This window comes from Labeo rohita, chromosome 9, assembly GCF_022985175.1.
Source record: "Labeo rohita strain BAU-BD-2019 chromosome 9, IGBB_LRoh.1.0, whole genome shotgun sequence".
In the NCBI taxonomy this organism is placed as follows: Eukaryota; Metazoa; Chordata; class Actinopteri; order Cypriniformes; family Cyprinidae; genus Labeo; species Labeo rohita.
The window spans coordinates 11,045,438-11,061,963 of NC_066877.1; the positions used below are offsets into that span (position 1 = coordinate 11,045,438).

The window sequence follows — 16,526 nt, forward strand, 5'->3', positions numbered from 1 at the left end:
ATGTGTATGAATTCCCACAGGAGCTGGCGTGGGGCCTGAAATACCTTCTCGTCACTGTCAACATTATCGGTGGCTGGCGTTTAAATGTTTGCGGAGATAAGGGAATACTGCGGACGGTGTGGTTAGTACAGCGTGGAATAAGAGGTCTGACTTAAATACATGCTTGCAGAGCCCAGTGTCTGCTAGGGTCCAGACGTGGTGAGGGAACATTTCTCATTACTAAATCATGCTGGACCGCCCTGTCCCTTACTGAGCTGAAGGAGGGACAAGAAGATTTGTCCTGAAATGTTCAAGTGAGTGTGAGGTGTGTTTCAGAGTGGCCTTGTCACCATTGTTCAGTTCCAGGCGCGCCCTGTGCGATGACCCACGGAAGAGCACTCTGGTAAAGGAGCGCGGATGCCCCTGCGCTGAACTCCCGCGGCAGGCGGAGAGAGGAGAAGTTCACATGGGACGCTCCCCGCGGGACGTCTTCTGCGGAGCGACAAGCAAGGGAACTGAGGTTCAAAGTGAGGACATGTCAGACGCTTTCTCTCTCTCGGTCCTGCATTACCGCCTCTTCTTTCGATCTCTTAAGCGCACATTATGTAGTCTCCGTTCCTCAACAGCTTGTCAGGGTCTATGTGCATCAGCGGGTGAATTAAGTGCGCACACACAGGTAGATTGTTTTGTGTCTGTGTGTGTTTGTGAGAGAAAAGCGCTGGTCATGGATTTGAAGTTTGTGCATTATACAAAGTCATACTTCTAGGACTACTCGTTGGTACTCGTTGGTTTTTCATGGAAGTACTCTACTGGAGTGTCCGAATTACATATTGGGAACAGAAGAGTTGGCTCTAGTCCTTCTGAAAGTCCTGGAAGTTGTCAGTTCGCTCAATTCCTGTTATTGGTGGTCTTGGGCCTTTTTTGGTACCACAGAGCTGTGGGGAGGTTCTGGCAGCCCATGTACTCCTTCCTCATTTCGTCTTCGGTGAGAGGAGGGGTGGAGTTACACGGAGCACCGGCCAGAGTCACGTTCAGCAATCCTAGAGCGGCATCAGACAGTCGGGGTGTCGTAGAACTCTGGTGTTGGATTAGGGAAAGAGAGAAAGAGTTTTAAAGTCTTTAAGTCATACAATAGCTTTATGTGGAAAACAGACAGAAATTTGAATTATTCCGCAGAAGATTTGAAATATAAAAGTTTATACTGGCTACAAAAATTACATATCAGGACAACATTTGTCTTGTGACCATTTTCAGACAAAACTGACTCTTTGGCTTTGGATGTGTTTCAGTACAGTTAGGAAGCCTTGACAGACTAAAGAGCATGAGTCGTATAGACTGTGTTTATGGTGTGGGTCATAAACGTAGAATTTGCCTCTGTCCCCTTTCATTTTTAGTACAAAGAAAAGAGCAGCTAGGATTTTCAGTTACTCTTTAAAATAAGAACCTATTAGTTAACATTAGGTGATTCATTAACTAAAAATAATCAGTTCATTATTCATTGTTCAGTTCAGTATTGATTCATCTTTGTTAAAGGGTCCGAAAACCAGTCAGTATCTGGTGTAACCACCATTTGCCTCATGCAGTGCAACAGGTTGTTGATTGTGGCCTGTGGAATGTTGGTCCACTCCTCTACAGATCCTTGCAACCTGGGGCTGTGCATTATCATGCTGCAGCATGAGGTGATCGTCATGGATGAATGGCACAACAATGGGCCTCATGATCTTGTCACGGTATCTCTGTGCATTCAAAATGCCATCAATAAAATTCACCTGCGTTCGTTGTCCATAACATACGCCTGCCCGTACCATAACCCCACCGCCACCATGGGCCACTCGATCCACAACGTTGACATCAACAAACCACTCACCCACACAACGCCATACACGCTGTCTGTCATCTGTCCTGTACAGTGAAAACCGAGATTCACAAATTCCTAATTTGGGATTCCTAAACATGCCTGCACTCATTAAACTTTGCACACACGCCAAAAATGGTGAAAATGTACATCTGATATGGGTTTTAGAAGTGTGTGTGGCAAAATGGCTTGATAGCACCACCTATAAAATTTCAACAAAGTTCCCCTCAAGCTGTTTCACATACATGTACAAAATTTGGTAGACACATGTAACACACCAATATTTACAAAAAAGTCCCCCAGTACAAAGTCTGAAACCCAACAGGAAGTCTGTTATTTAGAGTTTTCTCTGCAAGTTTTGTGCCGTTTTTGCCATTTTAGGCGTTGTATTTAAATGAAAGTTCTCCTAGAGATTTAAACGGTTGAACACCAAATTTGTTCAGTCTAATCTAAAGCCCTTTGTGACATTAAATTGTGAAAACCTTGACTTTTCGTTAAAGGGCGTGTCAAAATTCACCTGCTTCATAAGATTCCTGTCCTCAACTCATGCCCATATTCAGTTGTAGCAATAGCGCCACCTGCTGGTGTTATAACTCAGCCAAACAATGTCCGATCTGCCCCAGACTTGACACATTCGATAAGAGTCTTGGCCTGAACACATCCAAAGGCCAATATTCCATTATCATCACAGCACCACCTGCTGGCAACAGGAAATTACTTGTTTTACACTAACTTAAACATGCATTGTCCAGTCTGCACCGGACTTCACATGTTTGGTAAGAATACTGGCCTGAAGACACCCAAAGGCCAATATTCAGTTATAATCATAGCGCCACCTGTTGGCAACAGGATACATCATGCTTTGCACTTACTCAAACATACCATGTTCAGTCTGTACCAAACTTCATATATTTGATAAATGTGTTGGCTCAAAGACATCTACATGCCAATATTCAGTTATAGTCATAGCACCACCACCTGGTAGCAGGAAGTTTGGCAAATATAAATGACTTTGACATTCCTTCTGTATTTACCACTTTAAATGCGTATTGCCCACCATTCGCTGTTTCCTAAAGCCACCGGGTGGTGGTGAGCGAGGGCCCTTTCAACGCTGCTTGCAGCTTTATAACTGATTTGTCTGAAAGAGGAAAGTCATATACCCCTTGGATGGCTTGAGGGTGAGTAAATCATGGGGTAATTTTCATTTTCAAGTGAATTACCTCTTTTAACAATAATAGAGATGTTCATAGCTAGTTCATATTGGTTCAAGTACATTAAATAATGTTATCTTACAATTAAAAAAATGAGTGATCCCAACAGCCCAGGTTCATAAATGCTTGTAAAGTCTCACCTTACTGAGGTGGTCTATGAGGCACTCAGATGGTTGCAGGGAGGCCCAGAACTCAGCTGTGTGCACCCAGGGCAGGCCGTTCAGCAGCACGACATTGACGTGTTTGAGAGATCCCATCAGCCTCTTGCTGAGGACTCCACTGTAGCTCTGCTCTACAAAGAGCAGCACCCGACCAGCCTTGCACCCGGCCAGATCCGCCAACAGTTCACCCACAGAGTAACGCTCCTTCAGATCTGCCTGAAGAAAAAAAAAAATACATAGCATGAAACCATCATATATAGAACGTATAGGTGCAATTTATTAAAGTAGTAATTCACAAAAGTCTGTACATTACAGTGAGTTTAGGCTTGTTCTTGAGCAACTCTAGGGTTCAAAAGAACGGAATTAATTTGTAATAGAAATATTTTCTAAATATATTATTAATATTAACTTATATAATTATAAAAAGAGAATAATAGTAAACAAATAGAAATAGAAGTAAAAATGAAGAGTTCAGATGCAAAACTAGCTGAAAGCCATCTCGGTCAAAAATGAGATAATGGTACTGAGTGAATGCTCCTGACACATAGTATATGTCCATCAAATACTTTTACTTCAGACTCACAAAATTCCAGCCTCAGCCCAATCAGAAGTACCAGTACTTACATAGAAACCTATACAAAGTAGCCAGAAAGAAATGCTAATTTTAAAGAAATACGTCAGATGGACAAATACTGAATAAATAAGCTTTCCATTGATGTATGGTTTCGATGTATAGGACAAGATCTGGCTGAGATACAACTATTTTTAAAATCTAGAATCCGAGGATGCAAAAAATTAAAATATTGAGAAAATCAACTTAAAATTTGTCCAAATGAAGTTCTTAGCAATGCATATTACTAATGAAAGATTAAAATTTGATATATTTATGGTAGGAAATTTTCAAAATATCTTCATGGAACGTGATCTTAATATCTGAATGATTTTTGGCATAAAAGAAAAATCTATAATTTTGACCCATGCAATGTATTTTTGGCTGTTGCAACAAATACACCCATGCTATTTACGATTGGTTTTGTGTTCCAGAGTGACGTATTTTTTTATTTTTTATTTTTTTCTAAATTATATTGTAATTTTATCCAGTGCACCTACAATTGATTGTGTGCAGACTGTGGTCTGTTTTAAGACACTTCAAGAGAAGAGCTGACATTCATTTGTCCTGGCATTCACACTCATGGCAGTTGTTGAAATGAACAGTTAGCCGTACTCTTTCAACTTAAAGAAGAAATGAGCAGCTTTCCTGTGGGAAGCCAAGCGTCTGGTGGCCCTGATCCTGTGTGGTCCTTGTCTCTCAAGCCCCCCTTTGTCACTACATCCCTGTCTGGGGATCAGGTTGTTGCCTTTGTCCCTAGAGAGTCTGTCCCTATTGTCATGAAAGGGTGGGCTTTACTGTGCAGTCTGCTCCCTTCTGTTTGCCCTACTCTAAACATATGGCCGGGATTACTGACCACCTTTTGCAAAGGATTGTGGGATTTTGGTGGAGCATTGGGAGTGTGCTTTATAAAAGCAATATCATTAAATGCGTGCACAGTTGCTGGAACGATTGTATTAATGATAGATGAAAGAGGCACGAGGTGGATGGCTGGTCTGTTGTGAGTTGATAAAAGGAGCTGTCTGTGTTGCTTAATAAGATTGAGGTCTTAAGATTGTGCTATTTCTCTATGAAATTTGATCTAATATCTCTCATGTTTCTTGTTAAGTGGAGAGTCTGCTCTGGGCTGTCCATGTGCATTAAGGGAATACATTTTGACAAAGCATCCCCTCTTGGACGTTTGCGGTACAGGTGGTGTTCTCATTAGCAGCTCTAAAAATACTCCATGCACTCATAAGGCAAGAACCACCACAGTGCAAAGTGTCTGCAGATTCATCCCTTCCAAGAAATGAAACCGAATGAACAGATGAGAGTCAGCTTCCATAGTGTAATACTTTTATCCTTTGGTTAGTGGGCTCTTTGAAGTGGTAGGCTTGGGAAAACACATTGGAATCATTTACGGGAAGATAAGGAATTCCTAAACTCTTCTTGTTCATCTGTCCTCTCTGTGATTCCTGGAACCCCCATATTTATAACAAATCTACTTCAGCACTTTCACAACACCGTAGGCCTGACTGTGAAAATATAATCCTGTTACAAAATCCACTAAACTGAAATATTTCCAAAAACCAAGTGGTTTTCAAAACAGTTGGGTTCCAGAAGTAAAAATCTTTTCTTTTTTTTCCTCCCTAGACAAATAGTTTTTTTTTTTTAATGGTAATGTATACACCTTTCAAAACTTATCGACCGTGATGCCTGAGATTAACCTTTGTGTTTAACAGCTGAATTCTGAGTGAAGTACTACAGTAAACATAGTCCAGAAAGAGAGATCCACCATTCAAAGAAGCTGCTATTACCACGTGCCAAAATATCTCTAGCTTCCCAGCACTTCAAATGACGATATTAAATCTAAACAAACTGCTCTCATATACTTAAAAGGGAGGAAAATAAGATATAAAATACAGTAGTTTAAAAAAAAACACACTATTACTAATTATGACAATATAAAACAACTACTGTTTTTAAAATGTAATTTATTTGTGATGCAAAGCTGAATTTTCAGAATCATCGTCTTCAGTGTCACATTCTAATATCATGATTTTGTTCTGAAGAAACATTTCTATGTTTGTGCTGCTTAATATTTTTTTGGAAACCATGGTACATATTTTTTCAGGATTCTCTGATGTACACTACCAGTCAAAAGTTTTTGGACAGTAAGATTTTTAATGTTTTTTTTTTTTAAGAAGTCTCTTCTGCTCACCAAGCCTGCATTTATTTGATCCAGAGTACGGTAAAAACAGTAAAATTTTGAAATATTTTTACCATTTAAAATAACTATTTAAATTTTAATTTAAAATTTCATTTATTCCTGTGATTTTTTTTTTTTTTTTTTTTTTTTTTTTTTTTTTTTTTTGCATAATTACTCCAGTCACATGATCCTTCAGAAATAATTCTAACATTCTGATTTGCTGCTAAAAAAAAAACCCATTTATTATTATTTTGAAAACAGCTGTGTGGAATTTTTTTCAGGTTTCTTGATACATAGAAAGTTCAGAAGAACAGCATTTGTCTGAAATAGAAATCTTTTGTAACATTATAAATGTCTTTATCATCACTTTTGATCAAATTAAAATAAAAGTTGCTAAATAAAAGTATTACTTTGAACAATTCCCCCCCCCCCCCCAAAAAAAAAAAAAAAAAATTTATACTGACTCCAAACTCTTGGATGTATAATGCTACAAAAGGTTTTTATTTCAGATAAATGCTGATCTTTGAATCTTTATATTTATCAAAGAATCATGAAAAAATTGTTATAAAAAACTGTTATAAATATTGATGATAATAATAGTAATTATAATAATAATAAATGTTTCTTGAACAGAAAATCAGCATATTAGATTGATTTCTGAAGGATCATGTGACACTGAAGACCGGAGTAATGATGCTGAAAATTTAGCTTTAATCACAGGAATGAATTACATTTTAAAGAGACTTTTACTGGTAAGTTGAAAAAATCAAAATATATTTAAAATATAAATATTTTGTAACATCTTTTTTATGACACTTTTGATCAATTTAATGGATCTTTGCTGAATAAAAGTATTAATTAAAAAAAGCACACTTTTGTCAGAAATGCACCTGTATTTGTTGAATATTTTAAAATGTAACAAAAATAAATTGTTTCAATGTTTTAAATCAGTGGCTTTATTATGTTATTCTTAATTTTATTTCATTGCGATTTAAACTTTATAATAAAATGTCAAATTTAATTGTTTTGTATTATTACTTTTGACTCAACTGTCATTCACAGTGCCTCATAGGAGTGATTTTTTCCAAATTTTTATATATAATAACTTTTGTATTTGTCATTTGTAATGTTTTAATGAATTATGTAGAGATGCAGTATGTAATATTAACAGCTAGTGGTTGAAATGGGTACTGCAAATTCAAAATATTGTCTCTCCCACCGCCACCGCCGCCCCTTCAGACGCGACGCTCAGGCGGGTTGTCAGATTGAGGACATGAAATGGGAACGACCGCATCTGACGTTGAATCTGTGATTTCCGAGCCAGTTCGTTTGCTGCCTTCCGTGGCTTCAAGATGTTGTTTTTTCAACCAAATGGCAACCCAGGTTTACTGAAATACTATTGGTTGAACTGGCAATGACCGGAATCATAGATCAAAACAAAAACAGACATTCCGACACGGAATGCACATTTTCGAAGTAGAATAACTGGCTTTAGCGTTGTGAAATTAGCTGAAAAGTGGGCAGACATTGTTGCACTCTATCCACCTTTTTCCTCAGAGCAGAAATAAGCCTATGTGTGAGATTTCTGCTTTATTATCCGCTATAGCGAAATAATAACAACGTTCAGTAAATGGTATAACTGTTTGCACTACGAACCATTTTGCTAATAATTAAGATAATACATTAAAATAATATGGTAAAACATGCCAATTTGCAATATCAAGCAGCAAAATGAGCTGTTTTGTACAGCAAAAAATAGCTGGACACTGATAAGACCACACCCATAAAATGTACACATGGCCACGCTCACTCTTATGGGAGGAAAAAGGTAGATAGTAATTGTGTTCATGGGTTTCATAACACTAAAATTTTGGACATTAAGTGTATCCAGTCCTAGTGCAGCACTAGTTAAACAACATGACCATCAGAACGTCAGACGCACACACTCACAATGCCGTTGTTGTTGCGGTCCCAGAGCAGCATGGTGCCGTCGTTTCGTGTGGGGCTGTTCAGGTACAGAACCAGAGAATCCACGCAGTGCTGCTTTCTGCAGATGTAGGAAATGTGATTCCTGATCACGTCTTTCTCTATGGCTGGATACATCCCCTCAGTCTCTTTAACTGTGGAAATAATGACGTTTTTTGAATCTGAATATAAAACATTATGGTGCATTAACTTGAAATGACTTGATAATGACTTGAAATGTCCTCTAACCTGCTACCTGTCCATTCCCAGCAAAGAATGTCTTTATATGGTCCTTATGGAAGCCGTTGTTCTTTAGCATCTGGTAGAAGAGCTGCAGGTTCTTCGCGTGTTGCTGGTATGTTATCTGCTCCTGCCAGCCACCTGCACATGCACAGGTTAAAGGTTATGTAGGAGCAGCATACCTGAGACAGCTGATAAGTATTCATCCAGCATTTCAAACGTCAGTTGGTCGGATCATACAAATGAGTTCTTTGAGTCAATGTTTTTGTACCTGACAGGAGAACAGCATGATCGCAGGTCTGGTAGAGGCGGCAGGACAGGTGTGTGGCCAGGCGTTGCTGATGGCACCGGCGGGTGTTTTTATTGAGCTCACAGCTGGAGATTGGCACGCTTGGGCTGGTCAGTGGCAAAGGCTGCGGGCATCCAGCAAAGTCTGGGTGATCTACAGCAACAGCCACATTCTTGTGTTAGGTTTGAGGTAAGCAGCATTAAGAATTAATAGAGAAGAATCTCAGCATGGCTTTATTTCAGTCATTTTCAGACCCAAACATGACATGGTTAAGTAAATATTATGCATTGCAGTGGTGAGCAGTGATGTTCTGAAATGAGGAGGCAAAGTCCTCAATGTTTTTTTTTGATTAATTAATTAATTTATCGAATGTAAATCCATGTCCCAGTCACATTTTCTTGGTTAAACATTATTTACACTATCAGAAAAAGAAAATTAAGAAAAATGTTTTAAACAATATATTTTATTTGTGAACTTATGTTCAGCTATTCTTTTTAATAGTTAACTTCTAACTATTTTTGAATTTTTCGGATCATCAGTCATCAAAGCTCGGTAAAAATTGGTCACAGACATGTGGATTTGCTTTAAATTTCACCAAGCTGATTACTCACTAAAACTCCCACAGATCTTGGTTTCATGCCATTTTAAGTCTGATTTTGATGTAACAAAATGGTTTTCAGTAAAAATTTTCAGTAGGAATCTGCACAGTTGTGAATTACATTAAAGGATGGAAAAAAATCCACACAAATTTGACAAATTCATGTAAATTTGGCAATTTGACTAACAGAAAGCTGCTTGGTTTGAAAGTGAATTCTGTGAAAGTTGTGCTTCATGCATCACTATTTACTAAAGGCAATGACCATTTTGCATTTTTGTGGCAACACAATTAATGGCATATTAAATCTGTGTAATTTAAGCAATCAATAGACAACCGTAATTCATAAAGTAACAGTCGTTATGCAAATGCCTCAGTAAATGTATCATTTATTTAGCAGAATATTAGATAGTTATTCAACTCTGCTATAGTTGCATTAAAAACTGTATTTGTCTTTTATTTGCAGAATATTTTTTCATTATTATTAGTCAGTTATAGGGTTACAAACAAGTATTACTGAATAACTATATTTTACTGCAATTTCAGAGTTTTTCAATGTCATGTTGCAGTGGTCTGGTGGTACAAACAGCTCTCAGAAAATTACAATGTTGTAATTACGAGTTACACAAGCATGTGAACTTTTTTACTCATACTTATGGTTTTTTTTTAACATGGCTCGAACACACCTTTAAAAGTACTGTAAATTTTTTTTATGCACTGTAAATGAGTGCATACTTGACTAAAATAGATGCTTTAATAAATCACACCTTTCGTTGTGACAGCAACAACGAATATGTAGAAGAAATGCTCAACCAGAAATGGTTGACTGAAATGTCTCTGAAGCAGTGGTGTTCTGAAATGAGGTGGCAAAGTCCTCACAAAGTGGTGATGTGTGTGAGTTGTTTACTTATTTTTTATTAGTCTTCCCATTAACACCATTATATTGTTCATTCAGAATGATTGGTGAATGCGGAACGCACACGAATACATGGGGCGGGATTTATCACATGAACCAGTCACAGCCGATCGTAACCAGTCATATCCAATCATATCTCGCTGGAGACATTGCCCTCTCTCACACGACTTTCCCCCACCAAACTCACAGCACATTTTAGGGGGTCTCTTAAAACTCAATGGGCTCAGGTTTGTACAATGTTTCTTTAGAAAAACAAGTGATTTATGCCTTTTTATGTCATATTTTATAATATTTGCATTGTTTTTGTATTATAAAGTTCTTTCTCATCCCATTTTTTCAGGAGGCACTGCCTCCCTTGCCTCTTCAGAAGAAGCGGCCCTGCTTTAAAGGGTGCGTTTTTGGAGCAGAGGCATGTGGTTGAAGTTAAAATCACATACAGCACCTTAAACTCCTAATTGTGAATTGCGCTTCTATTGCTTTTTCTTCCTAAGCATTTGTAATTGACCTTCCAGAGATAATTAAATCTGTTGAACTTCCGAATTCATTGACTCACCTACACAACGCAGGCGTTGGGTTCGGTTGCTATCTTTCACTCCCACAACCAGGGGGAGAAAGTGAATCTCACAGAGGCCGCTGCTGTGCTCCACTCGACTGGTTCTGGCCGGCGTAGTCCTGCGGGCCCTCGCCCGGCTCGCCATACGGTCGCTGCGACTCCTCCTCCGCTTCAGCTGGTTCTGGCAACGTGTCTTCACAGCCATCGTCAAGCACTCCTCCCCTGTATACATGTTGCATGAAACCGTTAACGCACAGTCTGCTAATAGTTGTTGCACTCTTAAAAATTAAAGGAGAAGTCCACTTCCAGAACAGTGATTAACAGATAATGTACTCACCCCCTTGTCATCCAAGATGTTCATGTCTTTCTTTCTTTAGTCGTAAAGAAATTGTATTTTGAGGAAAACATTTCAGGATTTTTCTCCATATAATGGACTGATATGGTGCCCCGAGTTTGAACTTCCAAAATGCAGTTTAAATGTGGCTTCAAATGATCCCAAATGCAGTTATAAACGATCCCAGCAGAGGAAGGGTCTTATGTAGTAAAACGATTGGTTATTTTCATTTAATTAATGTTTAATCTCAAACGCTTGTCCTGTCTTGCTCTGCCTGAACTCTGTGTATTCTGGTTCAAGACAGTTAGGGTATGTCGAAAATCTCCAATCGTATTTTCTCCCTCAACCTTCAAAAATCATTTCAAAATCATCCTACATCACTGTAGAAGTACCAACCCAGTCTTACTGTCATCAACCGGAACAAAAACAGAGGTCGGGAGGAGCAAGACATGACGTGGCGTTTGACGTATATATATATTGTGTTATTTTTTTGAAAATAAACAAAGACCCTTCTTCCTCGGCTGGAATCGTTTGAAGCCGCATTTAAACTGCATTTTGGAAATTCAAACTTGGGGCACCATAGAAGTCCATTATATGGAGAAAAATCTTGAAATGTTTTCCTCAAAACACATAATTTCTTTACAACTGAAGAAAGAAAGACACGGACATCTTGGATGACAAGGGGGTGAGTACATTATCTGTAAATTGTTCTGGAAGTGGACTTCTCCTTTAAGGTTCTAAAAAGGGGTATCGTAGAAATGGCGTTAAAGAAGTATTCAGTGAACAGTTCTTATAGGAACCACTTTTTGCACTATACACTTTTAAAAATAAAGGTTCTTTATTGGCATCAGTGGTTCTATGAAGAACCTTGAACATCCATGGAACCTTTCAAATGCAGTAAAGGTTCTTAAAAGGAAAAGGAAAGGACGTGATGTGTGGCCAAGTATGGTGACCCATACTCGGAATTTGTGCTCTGCATTTAACCCATCCAAGTGCCCACACACGGTAGTGAGTAATGAACAAACATGCATACACACACACAGTGAATACCCACCCGGAGCAGAACACACACCGCTTTTGGTCAAAAAAAGATTTAGATTTCTTCAAAATGGTTATTTTATGAACTGTTCACTAAAAGGTTCTTCTACGGCATCATTGCAAAAACACCCTTTTGGAACCTTTATTTTTAGGAGTGTAATTAACATTTTGTGTAATGTTCTTCATAGAAACAACCCACTAAGTTAATTTTTAAGAGTACAGATAGTTTTTTAAAACATTTATCCAAGCAACAATCTGTGATAAAGAGGGAAGTTTTTGGTTTATTGCTTGGTGATCATTCAAGAACATACCAGTGTCAATATTTTTCCGATGTTTACGTGAAAAATCCCTGATTTATAGCTCTGCCGTTGTCATGTGATCATCCACCTGGCTTTAATAAGAAAGAGCTGTCTGCGATGCTAATTTCTGTCCTGAGAATGTGACAAAGAGAAACTGTCCTTTCAGAAAAAAGCAATAATAATGACTTTTAAACAGGCATAGCATCAGCCTGGGCAGAACAGCGTGCATTCCTTTAGTAATCTGCCATAACTGCAAACTATCCATTCAGGCACATGCTGCACTTTAGACAAGACTGCAGCAGGGCTACTGACGCCAAGCAATATTTATCAGTTTCACGCTGAGGAAGCCTGAATTAGACAGCAGCGCAGGAGGTGTAATCACAAGCCATTAGAAATCCATTTCACTTAACAACTAAAATTGCCTCTTACAATGAAAGGTTTCCTTGGCTGGCCGTGATTTGGGAATGTGGGGTAAGACAGCATCAGTAGCCCTAATGAGTCTCCCTCTGTGGTCAGTTGCATCCGGAGGCCCATTCAGAGAGACTTGGGATGATTTTAAATGTGGCCAGAGCTAAACACAGCTTTCATTCCGGTCTCTGATTCTCACCACATCTTCAGATGAGATGGTCAGGTTTGGACACAGCGAGACTTGAAAACACTTCCAGATTTGAACTGAGTCACACCAGCCCTTCTGCCTTGAGCTCATGTGTAAACCAGAGCATTTTTGTTTATCATTTCTAATGTGTCTGCTCATTATTGCCCTTCCTGAGCTTCATTTTGTCTCTAGTTACTAAAAATATTTCTTGAAACAATTCGAGGAAGGCTTGAGGCCTGACGTGTGTGGTTAGCCTTCAAGAATAGTCTTTCAAAGAGTTTATTTAAATATATTATCACGTAATTATGGCAGATCCATCAAAGATATATAAATAATAAGAAATGTTTCTTCAGCAACAAATCATCAAATTATAGTGATTTCTGAAAGATCATGTGACACTGAAAACTGAAGCAGTAATGCTGAAAATTCAGCTTTGCATCACAGGAATAAATCACATTTTAAAGTATATTCAAATAGAAAACAATTATTTTAAATTGTAATAATATTTCAAAAAATTACAGATTTTTACTGTATTTTTTATCAGCCTTGGTGAGTATAAGAGACAGAAATAGATTAATAATGTGATTTTAAAAATAACAGTTGTAAATAATGGGATATGCTAGTCACATCAAAGCTGACTTCAGAAATCCACCAGATGAAGGCATTTTAGTAGATGGAATTTCACACAAATAATTGGATACTGATATCTCTTGATTCCTTACCAGCATAAATTTTAAGCTTCAGCTGCAGTCCATATGAAATCATATTCAAATAATTTAGTCAAGATATTAAATGACTTTGTTCTGGATGTTATTAGTTCATCAGCTGTCATTGCGATACTTTAAGACAGCCTGATGCCTACTTCAAAAACTGTGATTTGAAAAACAGTTTGTGCCCTAGTAATAAAATAAAGTAGAATAAACTTTATCATTACAGCTGGGAAGGTGCAAATGTTCAAGTTTAGTTCAACCCAACTTGTGCTGGGTTGACTATAGTGGACCGGACACCGTGTTAAGGACTAAACTCTCAGTCAGGAATTAATTATTGACCGTTCTTATTGTGAATGCATGACTCTCGGCTCAGTCGTGCGTCTGCCCTCCACTTTCCCAGCAGGGGGTCCGTGGCCCGACTGCTCCTAAGAGCAGTCCTTACACAGACCTCTCAGACTAATTCACACTCCTCACGCAGCTTCATGTCACAGGACAGATGACCTTTCTCTTATGAAGTGTCGAAAAATCATCTAAACTGGCTTTTTATAAAGCAAAATTATTGTACTGATGTTCGTTATTGATATTTTACCATTTCAAACAACTTAGAGCTGCCTGTGAGATGTTTTTATGACACTGTAGTCCAATTCAGCAGGACCCTTTTCCTGTTCTAAGTTTTAAAATATATTTTAATATTTATGCATCACAGAATTCATGTTACAGTGGAATTTATTTTACTTATATATAATTATTTTGTTCTGTTTTTAGCTGCTGTAAATACACATTATCATGGTAATTAGTATAGTAATTACCTATAATGACATATAATGTCATTATAATTAGTAGATGTCCTGATAAAAGCTAATGTGAGTAACACCCTTTTAACCATGGTAATTTACACCAAATATCAGTAAAACCGATCATTTGGAAAGGTCAAAATTGTCATCATGTTTAATCACTGGTAACAAATACATACTTTTGGTTTGAAGGGGTTTAAACAGACTTGTTGGTGTGTTTAACGATAAATTAATGTGCAGACTGGCATCATGTCAACATTTTACATAGGTTATAGGACAAGTCACATGGGGAGAGCTGTGTAATTCCAGTTTGATTTCAGATTTGTTGTTCGTGACAGAACTCAACGAAACATTTGGGTCTGTTTTAACTGTAAACTGTCAGTGGTCACACTAACAGCCAGTCCATCCACATTTTTTCAATTCTAGTTTTAAAAGTTTTATTACATTAAAGTATGCACATTTATTCCTTAATCTCTGACAACTGCCTGGTAGTGAAAAATATACATATGAAGAGTTCAGATGCAAAAGCCTCTAAATCCATCTGACGTTTTTCTTTCAAATGAGCATTTCTTTCTGGCTACTCTGTATAGGTTTCTATGTAAGTACTGGTACTTCTGATTGGGCTGAGGCTGGAATTTAGTGAGTTTGATGTAAAAGTATTTGATGGACGTATAGTATGCGTCAGGAGCATTCACTCAGCATCATCTCATTTTTGACTCTTAATATATTTTAAAAGTTTTGAACTTTCTTTTGGGTCTTGTTGAGCAACTGAACATTTTGTCACTGTTTCAACTGTTTTGAAACTTTTTTTCACTGGACTGTACCAGTAAAACAGGAATAAATGTGTTTAATGTGTTCTGTAACCAATAGAGATTGAACGCAATTTTTCCATTCACTCAAGTAAAATGTGTTCTCTCGTTTAAATCTCAGGCTTGACAGGTTCAGTCCACTTACCCAGATAAACGCCGTCCATGTGAGCACATCTTCTTGGTTACGTTGAAGTCCACATAGAACAGAACCACCGGGTGTCCGAAGCTCTCGCCGGGGCTCGGGTCCAGCAGCAGCACGGCGTCATGCGCGCTCGCTCCCGGGTACAGCTCTTCATTCGTCCTGCTCGCATCATCCGCGCTCGGTTCCGCGCTCTGTTTGGACTGCAGCGCACCGCTCGAGTATGAATCCGGCAGGATCGCCAGCACTTTCCCCGAGCCGGACTCGGACACGTACACGACCACCCCGTTTAGGTGCAGGTGGGACAGCTTCTTGCACTCGCTCTCCGGTAAGGAGACCCTCCGGCACAGGTTGAGCTTCAGGTACTGAAGTCCAGTTCGGACCCAGCGGTCCAGACGAGACCCGCAGCACTCGCCAACGAGTAAAGCACAAATGAGAAGAGAGACGCACTGGAGCTTCATGCTTTGGCCGTGTCAAGACCTGTTTGGATGTCCTGGCGTGTGTTATGTCGGAAAAGTTACTTCTCAAACAGCTTTGTTCAGCTGGAGGTGACTGTTGGACAGTCAGGGGTCTTGTGAAGTTTGGAGAGATGCGGCTGTCTTCATTTAAGGTGCTCAGAGCAGCATCCAGATGGAAAGTAACGTGCTGTAACTCCATCCCACAGGCTCTGACATGCTGTTGAACAGAGGAAGGAGGGAGGAGGGAGAGAGAGAGAGAAAGAGAGAGGAAGGATGGAGCTGCCTGTCAGGTAATTCCCATTGACAAAATGATTCGTTGATTTACCGTTTTATGATAAATGATTACATCAAATATATTCTAAAGGAAAACAACTCTCAGTATGTTTGAAAAAGGACTTGTTTTTGTTCTTGCATTTTTACAAAGTGATTTATTCATTCATTTATTTTAGATATTTCATCAACTTAGCATTTTTAACATTTTCAGTCAATGAAAGTGATGAATTGTTTATTACCATCTCAAACTGAATTAATCATTTAGAACATGTTGAGACTACAGTTATGTCCTAAATCCAGGAAATAGTGTTGGTAGTTTACTTGAATTTAATTATTTAATTATAATATTCTGTTTTAAAGAATATTATATTTAATTAATTTAATTATAAGCCTCAGTAAACTCCTTTTGTTTCTACATTCCAGTGCTGTAAATAAAAAGTCTTGGCCTTTTTTCAGCATGTTATTATTTTAATAATAGTTTTTTTCTCTCTCACTTTATTTGGGTACTGTTAACA

At 38.3% G+C, this 16,526-nt stretch overlaps 1 protein-coding gene across 1 annotated transcript; it reads right to left on the reverse strand.

The window, feature by feature from the left end:
- Positions 1–15,742, reverse strand: si:ch211-67e16.11 (uncharacterized). The gene is made up of 7 exons (XM_051119599.1): positions 15,287–15,742; positions 10,563–10,784; positions 8,481–8,651; positions 8,219–8,350; positions 7,955–8,124; positions 3,186–3,422; positions 1–1,056 (listed from the first exon to the last, which is right to left on the reverse strand). The coding sequence occupies exons 1-7, from the start codon at positions 15,303–15,305 to the stop codon at positions 868–870; spliced, it is 1,140 nt and encodes a 379-aa protein (XP_050975556.1). The 5' UTR covers positions 15,306–15,742; the 3' UTR covers positions 1–867.
- Between the last annotated feature and the right edge of the window lie 784 nt (positions 15,743–16,526).

Bases quoted from the DNA above. Each gene is read 5' to 3' on its own strand.
- si:ch211-67e16.11 (XM_051119599.1), bottom strand. The intron at 8,652-10,562 runs GTGAGTCAATGA...CTGTTGCTGTAG, and splicing joins CCAACGCCTGCGTTGTGTAG to ATCACCCAGACTTTGCTGGA. The intron at 3,423-7,954 runs GTGAGTGTGTGC...TTTTTTCTTCAG, and splicing joins ACCGCAACAACAACGGCATT to GCAGATCTGAAGGAGCGTTA.